This window comes from Eschrichtius robustus, chromosome 2 (genome assembly GCF_028021215.1).
Source record: "Eschrichtius robustus isolate mEscRob2 chromosome 2, mEscRob2.pri, whole genome shotgun sequence".
In the NCBI taxonomy this organism is placed as follows: Eukaryota; Metazoa; Chordata; class Mammalia; order Artiodactyla; family Eschrichtiidae; genus Eschrichtius; species Eschrichtius robustus.
The window spans coordinates 83217622-83237528 of record NC_090825.1 but is presented as its reverse complement, the minus strand read 5'-3'; the positions used below and the strand labels follow the sequence as shown (position 1 = coordinate 83237528).

The following is a 19907-nucleotide window of genomic DNA, read 5'->3' as shown; positions in this document are numbered from 1 at the left end:
AAATATTATCTGCTATTAATTTAAATGAAAGTAATTAGTTAATGATTATGTACCCTGACCAGTTTCGAAAAAAGAGTTAATAATTATGGGTGATTAAAAAAGCATGAGCTGCAAAGGGGTAAATGAAGGTAAAGTATAAGGTTGTCTCAAAAACAACTAGAAAATAAAAGCAAAATGTGAGAAACTAAATAGTATTAGGGAAACTTTTTTTCCCCTAAAAGACATCACTTAAGCTAAACATTATATTGTTCAATGTTACACTGCTCTAAAAAACACATTTTAAGGAAAAAAGAACATTCTGAATATATTCTTTAAAAAGCAATAATACTGCAGTGCTTTACATATCTTTTCATAACCAAATGAATGAAAATGCAATTCCTGATACTTAATGACCATATTTAGGTATTAAAATAAACAGGTGTCCCATGGAATGAATGAGATGAATAAGGACCATTAGTCTTCCAAACTGAAGATGATTAACAAAATTGAAATGCAGGAAGCTAGAGAATCAGGGAGCTTACACTGGCAAAAGCCAAAAAATATTTCAGGATAATAGGCTTCTTTTGGATCATTTGAGAGGCACTGAATAGTCCTAAAATCATTCCCATGACTCACAACAAGCTGCTTGTGTATAATGAAGGTTAGAGAAGAACATGAAGAACATCCTATTATAATTCTTCTGAAATCAGTGGGATTATCAAGTAACCTGGTGTAGAAATATCCCTACATAAGGGAAGTGGATTCCTTCATACATCAGAATGAAAAGGCATAAATGAGATGAGGTAAGCAACTCCAATCTTTATCCATATTTATACTATTGTGCAAGGATAATTTCATTCCTCTTCCTTCCTAGTGGTTCAAAGGACTTTTAGAAGGACTGACTCCATTATTTGTTTTATATGGTTAGGACATGAACTTTGATAAACTACAAATTAGAAATTCAACACAAATTAAATTCTTTTAGCTTTTAATACCATTGGACTAGTAGCTATACCACCTCTGGCAAGTCACTTAACCTTTCTGAGTTATCGATTTCCACTTCTGTAAAATAGAGGGGCTGGGCTAGATGGTCCCTTCCAGTCACACTGCTCTCCTTCTGTCACTCCAAAGACTCAGTCTCTGTGTTAAAAACCAGTGCTTTAAAAATGAATTAGTACACAACACATAAGATCTACGGTTTTTACTATTTTCAGAAGAAAAGAAAATCAAAGTCATGGTTTCATTTTCAATAATGCCTTTACAGCCATGTTGCAATCTCTTCCCTTTATCTGAAAAGGCCTAAGAGGCTATGGAATTTCATGCAGGTTGAATGTTACCTTCTTGCCAATCATTTCTCTCTCCGAGTTGGTCTCATGGTCTCTGCCTTTCATTTTCTAGTCCCTGTCACCCCATATATTCCACTTAAAAATCAAAAATGTAAAAAAATGGAAGGATATAACTTATTTTTGTTCATTGTTCAAAAAGGTTTATCTAGAATAAGTGTCAAGAAGGAAGATTTGCACCCCTATATATGAAGAGGATTGTGTCCAAGAAAGTCATATACGCGTTGTGTCTTCTACCATAATAGTAAAATAGCATTTTAAATCCAAACACCAAATTTTGTGAAAAAGTTAAGAATAAATATAAACTCTCCTTCAAATTTCTAAGTGAAATAAAAAAGTGCTAGAATAACCAGACAGTAATTAAATGCATTTTCTTCTTTCAAAGCACCCCTTTTCTTAGGAGAATTGAGATTTAATTATACTTATTTTGATAAATGCAAATTATTCTGCTCATGTCCCAAGCCCCAGGAGACTTCCCTGATACACCTGTAGTGCAGGAAAAAAAAATGTAGAAGTAACTTCAATCCTCTAGGAAACTTTGCGCCTCAGTTGTCAAACTTTAGTTTGCATAAAAATCAACTGGGGAGCTTGTTAAAATTTCAGAATGCTGGGCTCAGTGATGTGCTGGTAACACACAGGCTCTCTGAAAAAAATATGCATGCGTGTGTAAATATACATTTATTATAGTTTTACTAATATAAAATATGTGTAGGACACAATTTACAAAAAATAATAAAATAAATAATATTCTTTATCATAAATTCCATATAACCAGTTGAATTTCACAGAATTATTTCCTTAATTTTGTTTTTGTTTTTTGATTTTTTTAAACCAGATAGAAAGTTTACTTCTGACTCACATTAAAGTCCAATCTGATAGGAGTCCAGTGAGGTGGGGCTTGATGATCTGCTAGGGATCCGTCTGTACTTTTGCTTTCTCCCCTAGGATATTGCCCTCTTCTGCAAAGCCAAAGTTGGCTCACCACCACCATGTCTAAATGAATGCCCCTTAGAAGTGGAAAAAGCTATGTCCTTAATTTTTCCCTAGCCAACCTATGGTTATAACTGACGAGTGAGTCTTTGGACAAGAATGTTTGTTGATATCCTTGTTTACTGAAAAACAAAGATATATGTAGGAACTGCACTTGCTCGTCAACAAAGTGAGCAAAATCTTTGCAGTACTGGATAGTAGTTTTTGAATACTGAAAAAAATATCTCTTCAAATTTTTTGGCTATTCACAGTAATCGGCATTACTAACATTTTTTTCCATTGTTTTCTTAAATCTAAACAACCAACAAAATAATTTATGAAGCACTGATTTGTAGCATTTTTCAATTTCGATGGTGTAAATTTTCCCACTACGGTTGATTTCAAGCTATCAATGTGACATTACTGAACACTGGGTTGGAAAGACACACTATTTTATAGTATTTCCACGATACAGATACAATAGACATAAATACCCTCCAGAGCAAAGATAGTAGTAAAATGTAGTAAAATAGTTAGGGAAGGATGACCTTTGAGTATTTATCGCCTTTATTTTTAATCAGGGCTATACTTAACAATCAGCTCACTAACTATCTGAAAATTAGCAATTGGCTCTTACGGGTCAATATGAACCAGCCCTAGTACACCACTGCCTAGCCTCTACTTTTTGTGCATTTGATTCAGTAGGTCTGGTTGGAACCAGGAATTTTCATTTCAAAAAGCACTCCAAGAAGATTCTGGCACAAGTAGCCCACAGATCAGATTTTGACTGTACATGGACTATGTACTATAGAGGTAATTCTATTAAGAACTTCCAGCTAATTCTAATCCTTTTAATGAAACAGTAAGAGGAGTTCCTTGGTTAAAGTAAACACTGGGCAAAATGTTTTAATTGTGAAAACATCTAGTGCAGGTAAGGATATGAGGTTTGCTCATTCACTATGGATTGTAAATTGGAAAAACTGTTTCATCAGGTAATTTGGTGGAATCCATTAAGGTTTCAACACTCCATAACCCCCAAATCCCATTTCTAGAAATCTACCCTGCAGTAGCAATACATGGTTACCTAAAACATTTCTAACGTTAAAGTTCACTGCAGCATTGCTTGTAATAGCAAAAAACTCAGAACTTAAACGTCTTTAATGGGGAACAGGATATATAAATTATAATACATCCACACAACAGAATACTAGGCAGTCATTATAAATAATGAAAGAGCTTTACGTGTGCTGCCTTAGAAATATTCCCAGAGTACGTTGTTAAATTAAAGACAACAGCAGATGCAGATCTGTGGAGAGTGTGATCTGAATTTTGTCCAAAAAAGAAGAAAAGTGCAGATATACATACATATCTGTGCTTTCTGTGTGTATATAGAAATGCTGGGATAAGCATATGAAAAATTGGCAGATATAAATTCAGTTACCTGGGGGTCGGGGTTGGGGTAGAAGGAAGATGGGATTGAAGAAGGTATATTATAGATTTTTTTTCTTTTGAACCCATAGACCTTTTCTTCAATAGCTTTACTGAGATATAATCTACATACGTTACAATTCACCCCTTTAAAGTGTACAATTCAATGGTTTTTTGGTATATTCACAGATCATATGCAACTGTCACCTCATATTATAGATTTTTAAATAGTTAGGTACTGTGAGTAACTTTTTTACTTTTCTTTTTAATGGCTTTTTGTATTTTCCAAAAAATGAAAAATAAAGTTTGGGAGAGATTATTTTAATGGGAAAATATTCAGATATATCCAGAGTCCTCCAATCCTTGCTAGTATTCTAACCAATTAACTCAAGTATTAAGGAACAGGTTTCTTTGTTCCCATACTAGAACTATTTGCAATTCTGAAACCTGAAAAGCTTTGGAAGCCTAAAGTTTTTTTTTTTCATAGTGTTTGGCAGCAAAATCCGATCTGAATGAATGTGATGCTACTTACGTCTGTCTTTATCCCTTGTAGTGTGACCATTTGAACTTTTTGCTAAAGGAATATTAGCATATTTGATTAGGGATAGTGTCTCAGACGCCCAGAGGTGATATAATGTAATATATGATTTAGGTACTTGAAAACCTTTCAAAAAGGTTTAAAGTTCTTAATTCCAAATTGCATCTGTCCCAAAGCACGTGAATAAAAGTCTGTGCCCCTACGTCAAGGAATATTAGACAAACAGAAAGTGGGAGGTGGGCAAGGAAGAAAGGAGACTTGCTGAATGGCACAGGTATCCCAGCCTTGGGAGAGAAAAGGGAAACTGAGGTCAAGTGCACCCATCCTGGGACCACAGGGCTGCTGTCCCTGGAGTTGAACTTGGAAACATTATGTGTTCCCTGGAACAAAATATCATGTTGAGAACTAACCTTCTATATGCCGGAAGGGATTCGGCTTGCTGGAATGTGTGCATGTCAGGGTCTTATTCAGAGAAGGCCAGGCTGAATGCTAGAAGGGTGCCGTCTCTGTCTCCTTTAGTGTAGAGACTCAATGGCTTTCAGGCATCTCCCTGGGGGAGGGGAGTCATTCATAACACCCTCCACATTTGGAATTTCAAAGGAGATTCTTAAACACGGAAAGTAATCCAGAGCACCTGAAAATACGTGGGTTTAAATACCCCGATCCATAACATCCCTCACTCTGCAAAGGAGAGAGTAAAAGCAGGCTTGGTACATATCTCCCTGGAAAGCATGCAGGAGGAAGCTACTTCAACAGATTTAGGAAAGACAACACAGGCAGCAACAGGGAGCAATCGTCCACCAGTTTCCCCCTATCTCTGCAATCAGGTATCAGGGAGTCAAGAGCACCTCTAATGCTTACACTGAAGTCAGAGTCGTCTGCTTTATACTGGAATGAAATAATTTGAAGTGTAGTTGCCCTGCCACTGATCTATGCTCCACCTTGTTCAAAAACGCATTAGCAAGGGATTCTTCCCCGGCCCACAATTTCAAAGCTTTTTCTGTAGCTTCCCGGCAGAGTCTTGTAAGAGGCAGACATGCAGCAGGAGTCACAGTGGCATTAGAATTCCTCCAGAGTCCTCTGTTTTCCCTTCTGCCTGCCACTGTCTCCCTTCCCTCATGCTCACCCTACTACTCCTTCTGTGGTGGCGAGGAAGGAGCCCCTTGTGTGTGTACGTGTACAAGTGTGGAGCGTGCATTTCACGAATGCATGACCTATGTCTGGTAACACCCACCTGTCTGGAACTAAGCTATTCAGAAGCCACACCAAAACGGACCATAGCCAGGATGGAACAACACAGGAGGGCAAGAAGAAATCAAATCTGAAGGTTACCAAGTCCAGGCACTCGTGTTCCCATGATTTTATTCAAAAAGTTCCCTCTAAGGGTTTCAGTTCAGAGGCTGTTTACCCTAAATTTATAAACAATTATATGAAATTTAGCTGCCTAGATTCCATATCATCAATTTAGTACAAGGGAGAAGGATGCCTGTAGGAAATCAATCTGGCAACATGAAATCTTTTTCTAAACTAGGTGTGGTCTTGTTTGCTTCTCAACCCCCTCTCTTATTGCACTGACTGTACTGGCTCATGTAATTACAGTTACTGTTTTATTTTCAATTGCCCCCATTGGATGGAGGCAAACTTTTGTTCTTACTCATCTTTGCCTCCATGCGCTGCTCTGTGTGAATTAAAATGAGTTGAAGTGGTAGCTTGACAACAGAGAAAGTTACATAAAATAGAGAGAAGCAGATAGAAGAAGGCAACAAGCAGACAGGAGAAGGCAACAAGATGAAAGCAGACTTTTGCTCTTACTCATCTTTGCCTCCATGCGCTGCTCTGTTTGAACTAAAATGAGTTGAAGTGGTAGCTTGACAACAGAAGAAGTTACATAAAATAGAGAGAAGCAGATAGAAGAAGGCAACAAGCCCAGTAAGATGAAAAAACTCTATCTACTCCTAAAATTTGGAGGGAAAGAATTGTGCAGTAGTTGATATCCAGAATGATACCCCAAAATTATGAAGGAAAGGGAGAAAGGGATAAGGAAGACAACTAACATTTATTGCCAGTCTGCTCTGTGTTGGGCACAGCATTAGGTATTTAACATCTGCACCTATTTTAATTTCATGAGACGCATTATATATTTGGGAAAGATTTCTGTCCAAAATGTTTTAAGGCTATAGTACTTAGAGCATTAAAACCTTAGCTTCCTGGAAAACTTGGCTACTGAAAATGATTTGTTCTTTAAGGGTTCTAACTAGAATTTTGTGATCTGATTTTACTAATATAACCTCAGAAATTTGGAGATGAAACTTCTTAGAGCTCCCCCTCACATAATGGAGAGTCAAAAACAGGATCCCTCGGTTTCATTCATCTCATTTAGAATATAAGTATTAAACATTCACTCTAAGGAAAATGAATCGTTAAGCTGTACTCCCAGGAACATGCTAAAATGTAGGTGTACTTTGAGGGCTGTGATGAAGGAGTAGAAGCAAGCTCTGGCTGTGTGTGTGTGTGTGTGTGTGTGTGTGTGTGTGTGTGTGTGTGTGTGTGTGTGTGTGTGTGTGTGATCTGTATCCTTGATAATACCTATTAGTTTTCTTATATGCACCAAGAGCTTAAGGACAGTAAATAGTTTATAGCATGGACATTTTGCCAACTCAAAGACAGAGATTATGCACCTGGGAAGAAATTCTTGCCTCCTTTAAAAGATACCAGCTCCAAACTTCAGTTGGTGAGTGCAAGAGTTTTCTAATTTGAGAAATGAGTTATTGTTGGAGACTAGTAAGCTAACGCCGGAAACTCTGCAAAGAAGAGGCCACTTTTCTTGAGATTCCCCTGGGCCAAAACATCTAGAAGAAAAGTGGCAAATTTCTGCAACAATCTCAGCAGAATTTTCTCTATGGAATAAAACTTCATAGAAAAAATTTGTTAATGAAAAAAAGAAAGAAAGAAAGCAAAAGGACCAGGAGGAATCTCTAGTTCCTGCTATTCTAATTTCCTTAAGGGCAGGAACTTGGCCTTACAGCTTATCTCTGTATAACTGAACTATGAATAACGAAAAAGTCTGTGGAGAACAGGAAACAGAGCATAACTAGGAAAAGTCCACTGGCAACGTGACAGACATAAATACAGTTCTGTGTCTAAACATAACAAGAAATTTTGACACCCTTGAAAAGTAACCGACATATTCTTTATACTATGGGCAACTATGACAAAAGGTTGCATTTAGGGGAATTTATATCACTTTAAAGCCTTTTACAGGAACTATAATGATAGTAGCTAACATCGAGTGCTTACCAGATAACTTTATAGGAACCATTATGATCCCATTTTATAGATGAGGAGAGCAGAGAAGTTTAGAGGCTTGGTGAGGATAACAAAATTAGCAAGTGCCATTGCCAGGCCATCTGGTCTTAGAGTTTAATCATGTAACCAAATACTATGCTTGTACTGGACACACATTTCTAATTGGGTTATATTCTGTTTTCCACAGAATATTAATTTATAAAAAGTTATAAAGCTTACATTTAAAAAAGAACGCATTCTGGCCTTCCAGAGCCCCATCCAGGCTCGCCCTGGCCTCCTAACACCCCAATCTTTCTTCATAAGGCTGGTAGCTTTCCCATGCACTCAAGCCTAGGACTGAAGTGAAAATCTGATCGGGTTACTGCTGATAAGCACTCTGGGTGCTTTCAGAATAAAGTCCTAACATGGATCTGTATGGTCTGGTCTCCACCTTTCAGCTCCCTTCTCATTTCTTGCCACTTACCCCTTTGCATTTCACACTCCAGTAAGGCCAAATCACCAAGAGTTCCTTGCGGACATGGCTTTTCACTCCCCCATGGCCATGCACATACTTCTACTTCATCGGGAACACGTCTTTCCCCTGTCCCCACTTATCTGCAGTCTCCTGATCACCATTCAAATCTTTGCAATGGTTCCATCTTCTAAGAAGCCTTTCCCAGACAACGTCCCACTGCCCTTCCAGGCAGACCTGTTCCGCTCCACCTCTCCACGGCCTCCATATCTGGGGTGTGCTTCTATTACTGCCTATAAACGCACTGTTCCTGTGCTTGTCTCTCCTGCTAGAATGTACTATACTCCTTTGGGCAAGAAGATCAGTATACCCAGCACTAGCCCAGGTCTGACATTATGATTGACATGGCATTTAATAAAGTTGGCTCCTTTTAAATGACACTTTACAGTTTCACATTCTGCTCAATTTCCAAACCAAACAACAACCAAAACAAAACCAATATTTTGGGTGTCCCACAGACCTGTCTTTTCCTACCACTAGGCCTCCCAGTCCAAGATATAACCAGCTGGCTTCAGGTTATGTTCTCTCTGATACTTTATCACATTCCAACAAATTTGAGAAGATATTTTACCTTCATCAATAGTTCTAACACCGTGAAGTTCAAATCTTCACTGACACTAAGATGATTATGTATATATATATAAAATACATATATAACATATCTATAATGCATTTTTAATCATTAAAAGATATGTTATAATTCCACTTCTAGGTTCATCTGGAGATAAGTGTGTGATCACAATACAGAACCTTTTTAAAGTATAAGTCACTTCTTATGGTTAATCAGGCACATAGAGATTTACTTTAACTCTTTTTTGTCAGGAGGGTATGAGTGGGAATGCAGTGCACGAACTGGCAGGTACTGGCAGGTACTTAACATAGTGCTTATATTTGTGGAATTTAAAAACATGAAGAGAATGTTATAACATTGTAAAGGAAAAAAAAAATCACATGATCCTGTCTCTCATGCTTATTGACTGTTTCCGTTTATTCCTTGTTCCTTATAATCCTTGGAAACATACAAGCATACCTACGGTTTTATGTAGTCTGTATAAAATTTTATGATTTGCTATTTTTGTTGTTATACCATTTATTTAATTAGTCCCCTATTAAGGGACGTTTGTTAACTTTCCAGGTTTTCATATTACTAATTAATGGTATATAAATAACTGTGGGTAGGTAGCTCATTAGAAAACAAACAAACCAAGAAATCCAACAAAACCCTTCCTTTAGTTTAGGATGAAAGCCTAGAGAAAGATTTTAATGTTTTATATAAAATGTATATAATATGATGAAGTTGCTTTCTAAAACACTGCACTAATTCACAAAGCTCCCCAAACTGTAGCATATTCATCTAAAGCCTGGCAGTCCTGGGTTTTATAATTCAATCTCCACTCACACCCAATTAAGTAAATGCAAAATGCTCTCTTGTTGTTTTTTAGTGAGATCTGATATTTTCCCGTGTGTTTACTTACTATTCTAAGCCATGTATAGTTTAAGGCACAAGATAGTATCTAATGCTACTGAAAGAATTATACGGGTGAAATTTTTTTGTTTACATTTTTATTACATTATCATAAGATCTATGAATTATAGGTCCTACCTCATATGCACCTTCCGTTAGAAAAATGGTTCTCAAAAAAGTAAAAAATGAAAAACTAGTATGAAAGTTTCTAATCAGTCTCTTATAGTAAATAATAACTATATATTTATATATTAAATATCAATACTTTTTAATTAGCCCATATTAGACATAAATTATAAAATAAAACTAATTCCTCATTGGTAAGAAGTTAATTTAAATTAAATTATTACAGTAATATGTTTTAAAAACTAGCATATTATGTATCATCCATTTCCCCTGGGGTATCAGTACGGTATCTGTTAGGAGGTACTGCAAATTCTCAGAGGAATTAGGTTGAAAAGTCAAGTCTAGGGTTCTATAGAAGGACGGAGAGTAGGGGTGGGGGCCACGTATGTGTGGACACTACCAGCTACTTTAGTTGTGGTAATCGGGGAAAGCCTTCCTCGCTTCTTTGGAAAAATAATAGTCTTGTCAATGCTTTGGAAGTCAGCAGTCTTAGAATCTGCCTGTTCCCCTGACACCAACATGGTAAATTTTTAGAGCAGATAATTTGTGTCTTTGTTTCTCAAACACGAACATTATTTATTCCTCTGTTTTCAACAAAACCTTGGCTCAGCACTACAATGAACAACTTAAGATTTTAGGTCCTGTTCCAAAAATGGAAAGCTATTTATATATAACTCAAAGCATATTTTTTATAAAAAGCAGGTTTTACTTGGAAGTTAGGTTCATGAGCTGGTCCACAGGAGCTTGTTTAATCGATAATATATCTGATTGTAGTACGAATTATAATTTTTCATTATATAAATTTATTCTTTTTTAAAAAAATTTTATTGGAGTATAGTTGACATAAATTTATTCTTTCCAACATCCTTTTCCAGAGGAAGACTGCATTTATTGTCCCAGTCCTGAAGGCTGAGAACCTATGGAAACTTTCAGCATGGGGTGCTCTCAGCAAGGGCCCCAGAGGATATTTCATAGGCAGAGATGGATATGTACTTCTAAACTTAGCTGCTGGATAGAAAGCTAATGCATCCAGAGAGCAAAATGTATCAGGTTAGTTAGTAGAAAAATACTGTTAGAGAACTCAAGAAAACATGTAGAAGTCAGCAAGACAAAGTAGAAAGGCTGACAAGCCAAGAAGAAGACTGCTTAATATTTACACTCCTGTGAACACCAAAGTGTGAACCTGGAATGCGGTTGGAGTTTGACTAAATGCAGCAGAAGGAATAATAAGCACAGTTTTGGCTGCCTTGGGAACAGGGTCCCTTCCTCATGTTAATGATTCTATGATAAGAAAAGGAGCACTTAAACAAAGTGCATGGTAATATGGGTAGACCAGCAAGTGTCCAAAGCAGTGTTCAGCAGCCTCTATGGAGTGGGTGGGGTCCGCGCATCGGTGCAGTGGGCAACAGATGAAGTGGCAAGTGTGGATTACAGATAAACCACTGACATGAACCTGAGCATTTGAGAACTTCCCTGGTGTTACAAAACATGCTGACTCTCCAGTGGCTTGCTTCTAGTAATATAAATAAATTACTAGTCCCTATTCTTTCTGACAATGCTGCTAAGAAGGAATCTTTTAATAGGAGACGGTGGATACGATAATACATTGGAAAGGAAGAGAACCCTGAAGTCAGCATAAGAGAAAGCACAGTAGGATGCATAAGAGAATATGTGCATAAGAGATTATAACTTTCAAAATAAAAGTCATTTCTTCAATAGTCTCAAATTCCAGGAGACAAAAGCAGCTGTTTACTAGTGGGCAGAGGGTGTAGTCAATTCTTCATTTTATTATATAGAAAATAGTATATATATTTTAAACAATATAGTATTGAAGTTGAGCTTAGTTCCAACATTTCAAAACTTACCTCTAAAAGCACTAATATCCCCATAGTGTACTTGTAGTACAAAGTATTTGCTTCCAGTCTCTCCTCCCACTCTGAATCCAACACCTGAAGATATTGAAAAGAAGATAAATTAATATTTTATAAATGGAAGTTAAATAGAGCTAATCAAAGGTTGCTGATCTATGAAATCCAAAGGGAAAGAAAACAGCACATAATATATGAAATTATGTTATATGAAAATGGAAATAAACTAGGCATTCAATGAAAATCTCTAATATAACCTATCATTCCTTCTCTAAGCTCTGACAGAATTCTATTCGTAGTCTCCACTTCAGAACCAAGAGTGATCACTTACACTTTAAGAGGACAATTCACTCATTTTTCAAGAAACAGAACAAAACAAAACAAAACAAAATTCTGTCCCTGTTGATTACATAACAGACATACATAAACCCATTCTTTCATTTTGTTTTGTATATACTCATATTCATTTTTATTTTCTGATTGAATATAGGAAATAGACTTCTTAGGACCATCTCAGGAAATTGTTTTTCTTCCCATACGAAAACAGGTAACTGCAAAAATATCACTGAAGAAACCAATTACCTACTAGATTACAATGTCAATAAAGTTTTGGAATCTGAAGGGTGCCTAAGAGCCTTACTGTTAGTCGAGTTTGCTAGTAAGCTAAAAAAAAATCTACAGAGAAAATATTTATAGACAGAGAAAACAAATTTTTTTAATCTTCTCTACCAATGGATCTTAAAAACATCAACAAATCTATGACAAACCTCCCTATTAGTTTCCAAACTTGTTTGATAGTGGCTGCCTGGTAAACTCTAGAGAGGATTCTGACACTTATTTGAAGTAAAGCAAAACCGAAATCAAACTATTGGGTGAAAGAGAGGCTCAAGGATGTATTGCACAATGCATGGAATATAGTCAATACTTTGTAATAACTATAAATAGAAAGGAACCTTTAAAACTGTATAAAAAGATTAAAAATATAAAAAAATTTAAAAATTAGTGCAGGCATGAGTTAGGGAGGCATCACAAGATGCCATCCCTCCATCCCTAAACCACGGCAGTCCTATTCTGTTTCAGAACTATACATTCACTTTGATACTAAGAAAGATCCAGGTAATAAAGGAGAGTCCGGTAATTCACTCACACATTGGAAGCTATGAACAGTTTAGAGGTGAATTCAGAAAGCCAGCTGAGGTTTGGCATCACATTAAATACCCAGGTTCCAGGACTATTAAAAATCTGTTTGTTGAAATGGCAATTTATTTAATTCCTAGCTCTCTTGGCTCGTGAAATGCTCCTGCTGTCAAGAACCAATGTGCCTCAGGCCAAAGGTGGCTTGAGGTATACTCGTTATTTTCTAATTCTATCTGAACTGTTGTGTGAGCCAATTACTTATCAAAGAGAGACAGAGAAAGAATAACCACCTAAATGAAACCTTTTCAATACAAAGCAGGCAATAAGGGTACTTTTTAGCGTGAAATTGCAACATAGAACATGGTCAACAGCTGTTGGAAAGAACATATAATAAAAAGTACTTTGGAATCAAAAACTAAGCAGTTCAGTATAAGGCTATCCAAGAGGCCTCAGGTATACCTTTGGGGAGTCTGGTTGGGGGAGCATTTCTTGCCCAGGCATATAGAATATTGGCTTTATCTGTACAGGTTCCTTCATCACAAAACCTGAAGAAAAAAAAGTAGCTATAAGTGAAGATTCAATTAGTAAAATGCATAAATCTCTTCCCATGGGAGGAGTGGGGAGGGAGAGGTATTTGAAAACAAGGTAAAGAAAAGTACATCAATATACCATCATTATAGTCATATCAGCTTTAAGACTGTAAGGAACACTGGAGCGAAGAACAATTTTATATGTGAAAAAAGCACCTATAAAGGGAGATCTGTTTGTTAGTTGCCTGATGTGAAACAATCCTGTGAGGTAGATAATACAGTTTAATTCAATATGTCCATCCTTGGAATGTACTCTATGTAATCAGGTAGAAAAGTAAGCATTACACAAAGGGTGTGTAAACCAAAGCCAATGCACTGGAAATTTGGAAGTGGACTAAAGAAACATCATACGCATTTCCCATTTGGGGATCGGTGGCATTTATAGTGCCTACCCTTAGTAGGGTGAACAATACAAGTACATCCCACTCACAGGGTTCTTGTGGCTGTTTTAAAGTTCATGAATACTGGTTATGCCATTTATAAATTGTTTCAAGTCACTTAATCTTACAGAGCCTCAGTCTTCTCTCTTGTAAAACAGGGATAGTTATACTTACTTCACAGAGTTGTTCTATAAAGTAAATGATATAGGAATGAAAGCACTTCATGAACCTCAAAGCACTATACCAGGGTTCTGCATTATTTAACAAAACATTCAGTTTATCTAAAGACTCACTGTTGAGAGGCAGTGTTATATGGTCAAAGGAGCACAGGCAGAAAGACATATCTGGAGTTGAATCCCACAACCTCCCCTTAATAGCTGTGTATCTTGGACATGTACATCAGCCCTCAAAGGCCCAGTTTCTGTGTGGAAACCTCTCTGATGGGGAGTGGTGGTGGTAATACGTGTAAGGCACCCAGCACAGTAACTAGCACGTTGGTATCTATATGGTAGATCCAATCTCACAGATGGTAAGCTGTCTGACTCCAAACCACACATTTTTTCCCCATTACACTACATCTCTTAGTTGGTTCTGTCATATAATTTGACTTGTTCAAAACACTGTTGGGTGACATTTTCATGTTGCTTTTATATATTTGTGTTTTGAGAAAGTGGCACCAAGCAAGGTCAGGGTCAGGAGTTTAGGCAGATCTGAAAGGTCTGAGGACCGTCAAGGACAAGGACAAAAACAGCTTCTTGGCCGGGAGCTTGGCTCACACAGGAGAAAAAGTGCATTGCCCATGGCCTGGAAGGGAAGTGAAGGCAGACCGTGGCAACTTCCTAAACACGTTAGAAACTGAGCCTAGAAACCTGGAGAACACCCAGGCCAGGTCAGAGGCAGGGACTCCTAACATGATTCCTGCTTACAGCCAGAAGTGGTGGGAGAGGATAGGCAGTAAGTGCAGACAACGGTTATGCATCTGAATAAAGGGCCAGGAACCAGGAGGTCCCTCTAAGGTTATATTTAGCAAATGCTCTAGCTTCTCTAAATCAGGCTGTAGAAGGAAACTGGGTAATGTGCAGTGTAAAGCACATCAACCAGTGGTTTCTTACTGTTCACTGTCAAAAACGATATACTTATCATGCAGGATCATTAGCATGTGAGATGCGTGCATTGGAACAAATGTCTGTGACATCCTTGTGCCAAGTGTGCTAAAAGGCTTGGGGTATTGGACAGTACCCAAAAGCAGAACTTCCCTCCTTGGCCTCGTGCTATAATAGTTTAAGAAACGAGATTGTCAGATGCGATGAACTTGGTATCTCACTGCTGTGAGCTACTAAAATTTAAAGATCTTGATGGCAATTTTCATAGCTTTCCACAAAGATCATAAATATACAAGTGCTTAACAGCAATGTGATGACAGTCTTAGGTTAAACAAGATAATTGCTTCCTCTGATATGGAAGTCAATTCAGTGTATGACTAGAAAGAACCAGAATGAAACATAACAGAGAAAACTGGTTTAGTAAAATTTTCTAAGCTACATATTTGATTATGTCATTTGCTGGCACAAATTCTTTCAAATGCTTCCCAAAAATAAAATCTAAACATTGTAGTATAACACACGAGGCTTTTATGATCTGGGCCCCTGTTACATCCCCAGAAAAAAAAAAACCCTTTTCAGTCATGCCAAGTTGCTGCCAGTTTCTAACCTCTCTCTTCTCCACTGTTCTCTTTCTGGAAAACCCCTTCTCCAACTCTCTGCCTGACAACCTTGTTCTCACCTTCTCATTCAAGATTCACTTCAAGTCTTCCTCCTCAGGGAAGCTTTCTCTGATGCCCGTCCCACCCAACTTGCATTCTTTAACTATAGCACGCATCCTAAGTATCAGCTTGCTTATCTCCTCTCCAGCCAGACTGTGTAGACTTTGAGGTTTGGGTCATATCTTTCACCCTGTACTCCCAGCACCTGCAGCCCTGCCTGGCATTTAGTAAATATTTAAGAAATGTTTGGGGAAGTTAACTTCTAAATACATTTTTAACTTTTTATATACAAACACTTAAATAATTGAATCGGCCTAAGTTTTATTGTACTGTCAAGTATAACATTTAAAAAAATTTTAGTTAAAAAGTTTTAACTAAAATATTAAATGACAATAAATTTGAATTATCATTTGCCTGGAATTCTGTACAAATAAGCTCATACTCACTCTCACAAGACACTGCAAGTAGGTTATACTTTACAGCTGAATAAGCTCAGAGACTTTAAGTAACTTTCAAAAGGTCACACAGCCAAGCCATGATTCAAAGCTCTGGCTGTCACACTCCCTTATATCTCTATTCATGAGACTGACTTATAGGCGGAGACTTCATGGTATTATATGAAGATCAGCTTTGATGATTACTATCATACCTGAACTAAGTTGCAATTCGAGTATGCAATTCTAAAATCAAGTTTTAGATAAAATAAGTTCTTATTTGTGAAGAGACAATGTTTCATGCTCTCATCAGGTCTGGTAAAAGAAGAGCTCCAAAAGCAAACTTTGATTTGATTTTAAAATCCTGTTTTATAATTTAAAAAAAAATTGTATAAAACTCAAGGCTGAGTAAACGATGACTCACTGGAGGGCCCTGGGATATTGAGACTCATTCTAAAACTTAATGAGTGAGAGGACTAAGTGAAGAGGAAAAACAAGAGGCCAAGAGAAATGAGTCCTACAATGGATAACATAAAGGAGTGGCAAAGAACATTTGGATAAACTCTCCGCATCTTTTCATTTTCAAATTTCCATTTCCCATTTTAAATGGAAACAGTATCACATTTTCTCCACATAAAATGACCAACAGAATAAAGATAGCATTGCATATGTTGGCTTTCCAAACAGTGTCCTGTAAAAATAGTGAGAATCTTTACTATCCTAATTGAGAAGAAGAGTATTAAGGCTAGGAAGCAAAGTAACCCTTGATCAACGGCTGTTGTAATTTCAGGCCTCATCGACCAGGTTTCTTATTCTTATAATTCTAGCAGCTTCCCCTAAAGGCTCGTCTAGATTAAGCCAATTAATTGTGAAAAGATTCACATAGCTCCCTAGTGGTTTCTTAGTATTCATAACAAAAATGATGAGAATTAACATTTGAAAATAAAACTACTCTGGATTCTTGGACCTTTGCTATAGAACCTTTTCACCTCTAATCCATGGGGAAACCATTCAGATGGCATGAATTATTTCCAGACTATGCCAAGCTCTGAAAAGTGCTAGCCTGTCATTTTGAATTATCCAAACAGAGCATGATTGACTGTTAAAGTACTCCTCTGGTTCTATCTGTGAAAGGTTAGTTAAAACCCAAGGTTACTCAGAGAAAATCAGAACTGATAAAGTCATTTCTTCTTTGGTCTGAAAAAACTTATTTTAATAAAATTGTCATGCCCTAAAGTTAAGTCTGTACAGTCTTAAATTCCAATTTTAATGCATTAAGCATCTAACAGAATCACAGGAAAATTAATCCAAGGTCAGAAAGTTTCTTTAAGAAACACACATAAAAATCAATGGCATATGTGGAATGTCCTTACTTTTCAAAATGACATCCAGCGTGAGTCAGGTATTCAAATTTCATTAACTGCTCTATAAACCCATAGAACACATTTCCCAATTCAGACAAATCCTATGTGAATTTCAATGCAATGTGTACGCATTAACATAGTAATTAGAAGGATACTTAATGGGAAAGCTAAATAGGAGAGGTGATTAAAAGGCACCAGCCGGAAAAATAGCACCACAATATTGAGGCATCCTTCTCACTCCCCACCCTACCCCTCTCCACCAACAGATTAGAGAGGCTCTAAAGTCTACAACAGCAGAAGGTATATCTGTTTTGTTCACACCAAATTCTCAATGCCTAAGAATGCCCTTGGTACGTAGTGGATGGTTAATAAATACCTTATTAATAAACGAATAAAGAGAATAGTTACCATTTATTAAGTACCTCTACGTGCCAGGCACTGCACCAACCGTATTACTGACATCCCCTCACTTACTCTTTGTGATGGTCCAATCAGGCGAGATTAGTAGTCCCATTTTATAGATGAGGAAACAGACCAATACAGATTAAATAATTTGACCAATGTTTATTACAACTATCAAGTAGTAGAACTGAGATTTGAACCCAAGATGCTCTGATTTCAAAGTTCTGGCTCTACATTAAATGTTATAGCACTGTGCTATAACACTGCCATCCTATTTAACATAAATACTCGTCTTGTGAGAAAATAATAATGTTCAAAATTATGTAATGCTGGTTTCTGTTTAAACTCTCAAAATGGTTACAACCATGCCATTCTATTTTATTAAAGTTGACACTAGTCCACTGAGAATTGGTCAGTTGCTAAGGAACTCCTATCAACACCTCTATTACAGGCACCTAAAACTTAGACAAGGAATATGATCATTGGCGACCAGAAGTTAGAGCAAGATGCCAACTATATTTGAATGAAGATTCTTTATACCATTCAGATATGCAATATAATAATATGAATCTATTACAATATTAAAGGAGAAAAAGGAAATGGATGCAATTAACTTTAGCCTAGCAGTAATTCATGTCTAAACTTTGCTGCTACACTCAAAGACACATTTTATAGTGCTTAGAACAAGGGATATCACAGATTTTGGAGAGTGTGTTACTTTTATTTATACTGACAAGGATGTTATGTATGTTAAACTTTAGAAGTTTCATTACGGCAGAAGAAACAGAGGGGATTGCAGAAGACATGCTGTGAATCTTGCTGTATAGTGTATGGATGACAGGTAGCTAGGATGTGGAGAGGGTGCATAAAGGCAGTGTATGCAAATACCATTCTCAACCAAAGAATCATTATCATCATAAGGGAGGCAACAAAGCTGTAGACTTTTCTGGAAAGTAACATCACCCTAAAAAAAAAAAAGTCATTTAAATGAGTAACCAAGCAGGGTGTCTCACATACAGGCCTCTCTCTCTCTTTATATATATATATATTTATATTTATATATATTTATATGTTTTAGCTACTTTTCTCTTTCCCCTCATCAGCATCTGTAACCCTGTGAAGACAGTGGCATTTAAAACGACACAGCAGGTGGTTAATAAATAGAAGCAGTTGAAAGGGATCTTAGCTAAAGCTTCATAGGATGGTAAAGCACTACTGCTTTAGCTTGAGAATGATTCCAAGTTAGAACAGCTGGAAACAGCCTCATTCAACCAGCTGGGATTCTTCTTTTCAAAAAGATTCAACAACCTGTAGAAGCCCCCTTAGATTTGTAAACAGTAGCTGGTCATAAGCATCATTAGAAATAGTTTCCAAATCAAATATTAATTAACAAGACGGAAAACAATAATTTTAGCTCTGCATAGATTTCGTCAAAGTACAAGACGTAATACAGAAGAAGCCCCTTCAACGTAATCACCCAGTATTGTAAACACACAATCTTGGGGCTTGCAGTCATAAGTTGCCTTAAGCCCTAAGCCCTGTGCTCAGCAGAATAGAAAGTGTATAAGACTATACAACCTCACATCACAAAGAGAAAGTGCGCCAGAATTACTCCAAATGCCAAAACAATGTGTATAAACAAAACTATGATTTTCAAAGCTTGAAACTCTGAGTAGCTATCCACTCATTATTTTAAAAAAATGTCTGTCACAGTAAGAATAAAGAAAGGTACTCATTGAATAGATAAATGGATATTTCAATTTCCAAGGTCTCCTAAAACTTACCGTATTTTCATGGAGAGCCAGGAATAAATTTTTTAATATCTAAATTACCTAGTTTTCAGCACCTCATTTCCCTACTGACTCCAAAAAGCCACAAAGAGCATCTGCTCAGTTATGGCTCATATTCAGCCAACAAATCTGGGGGAACTTAGAACTGCTACACCTTGACTTAAGTCTGAAAGCACAAATGGAGTCCAACAAATCGTGCTATTGCTATGCTTGCTCCAATCCTGGTGCTATTACTTTCCCTTGGTGCCTAGATGCAGTAATTGTCTCCTCCTTTAAAAGCCTGGGAAAGAAGGGATGAGGCTTAATCTGACAGGTACTGCTGCCTTCCTGACATGGGCCAGCAGAGCTGCTGCTTTTCCATCAGCTGGTCCTTATTCGCATCCTCGAGAGGTCCGTTAATTTAGAATTGAGCACCAGGCCCACTCTAACTAGAAAGGGACCACCCCACAGTACATTAAAAGGTTCACATCAATGTATGCAATTTAAATGCACATGCATATAATTAACTAGACACA

At 37.0% G+C, this 19907-nt stretch overlaps 1 protein-coding gene across 9 annotated transcripts in view; it reads right to left on the bottom strand.

Moving 5' to 3' along the window:
* PAM (peptidylglycine alpha-amidating monooxygenase) overlaps window positions 1-19907 on the bottom strand; it is a 296746-nt gene that overhangs the window by 82559 nt on the left and 194280 nt on the right. For all 9 annotated transcript variants that reach the window (XM_068535686.1, XM_068535687.1, XM_068535688.1 and 6 more), the window contains 2 exons: window positions 13130-13215; window positions 11531-11614 (listed from right to left, as the gene is read on the bottom strand). In XM_068535686.1, the coding sequence (XP_068391787.1) occupies window positions 11531-11614; window positions 13130-13215 (170 nt within the window). The remainder of the gene's footprint in view (window positions 1-11530; window positions 11615-13129; window positions 13216-19907) is intronic.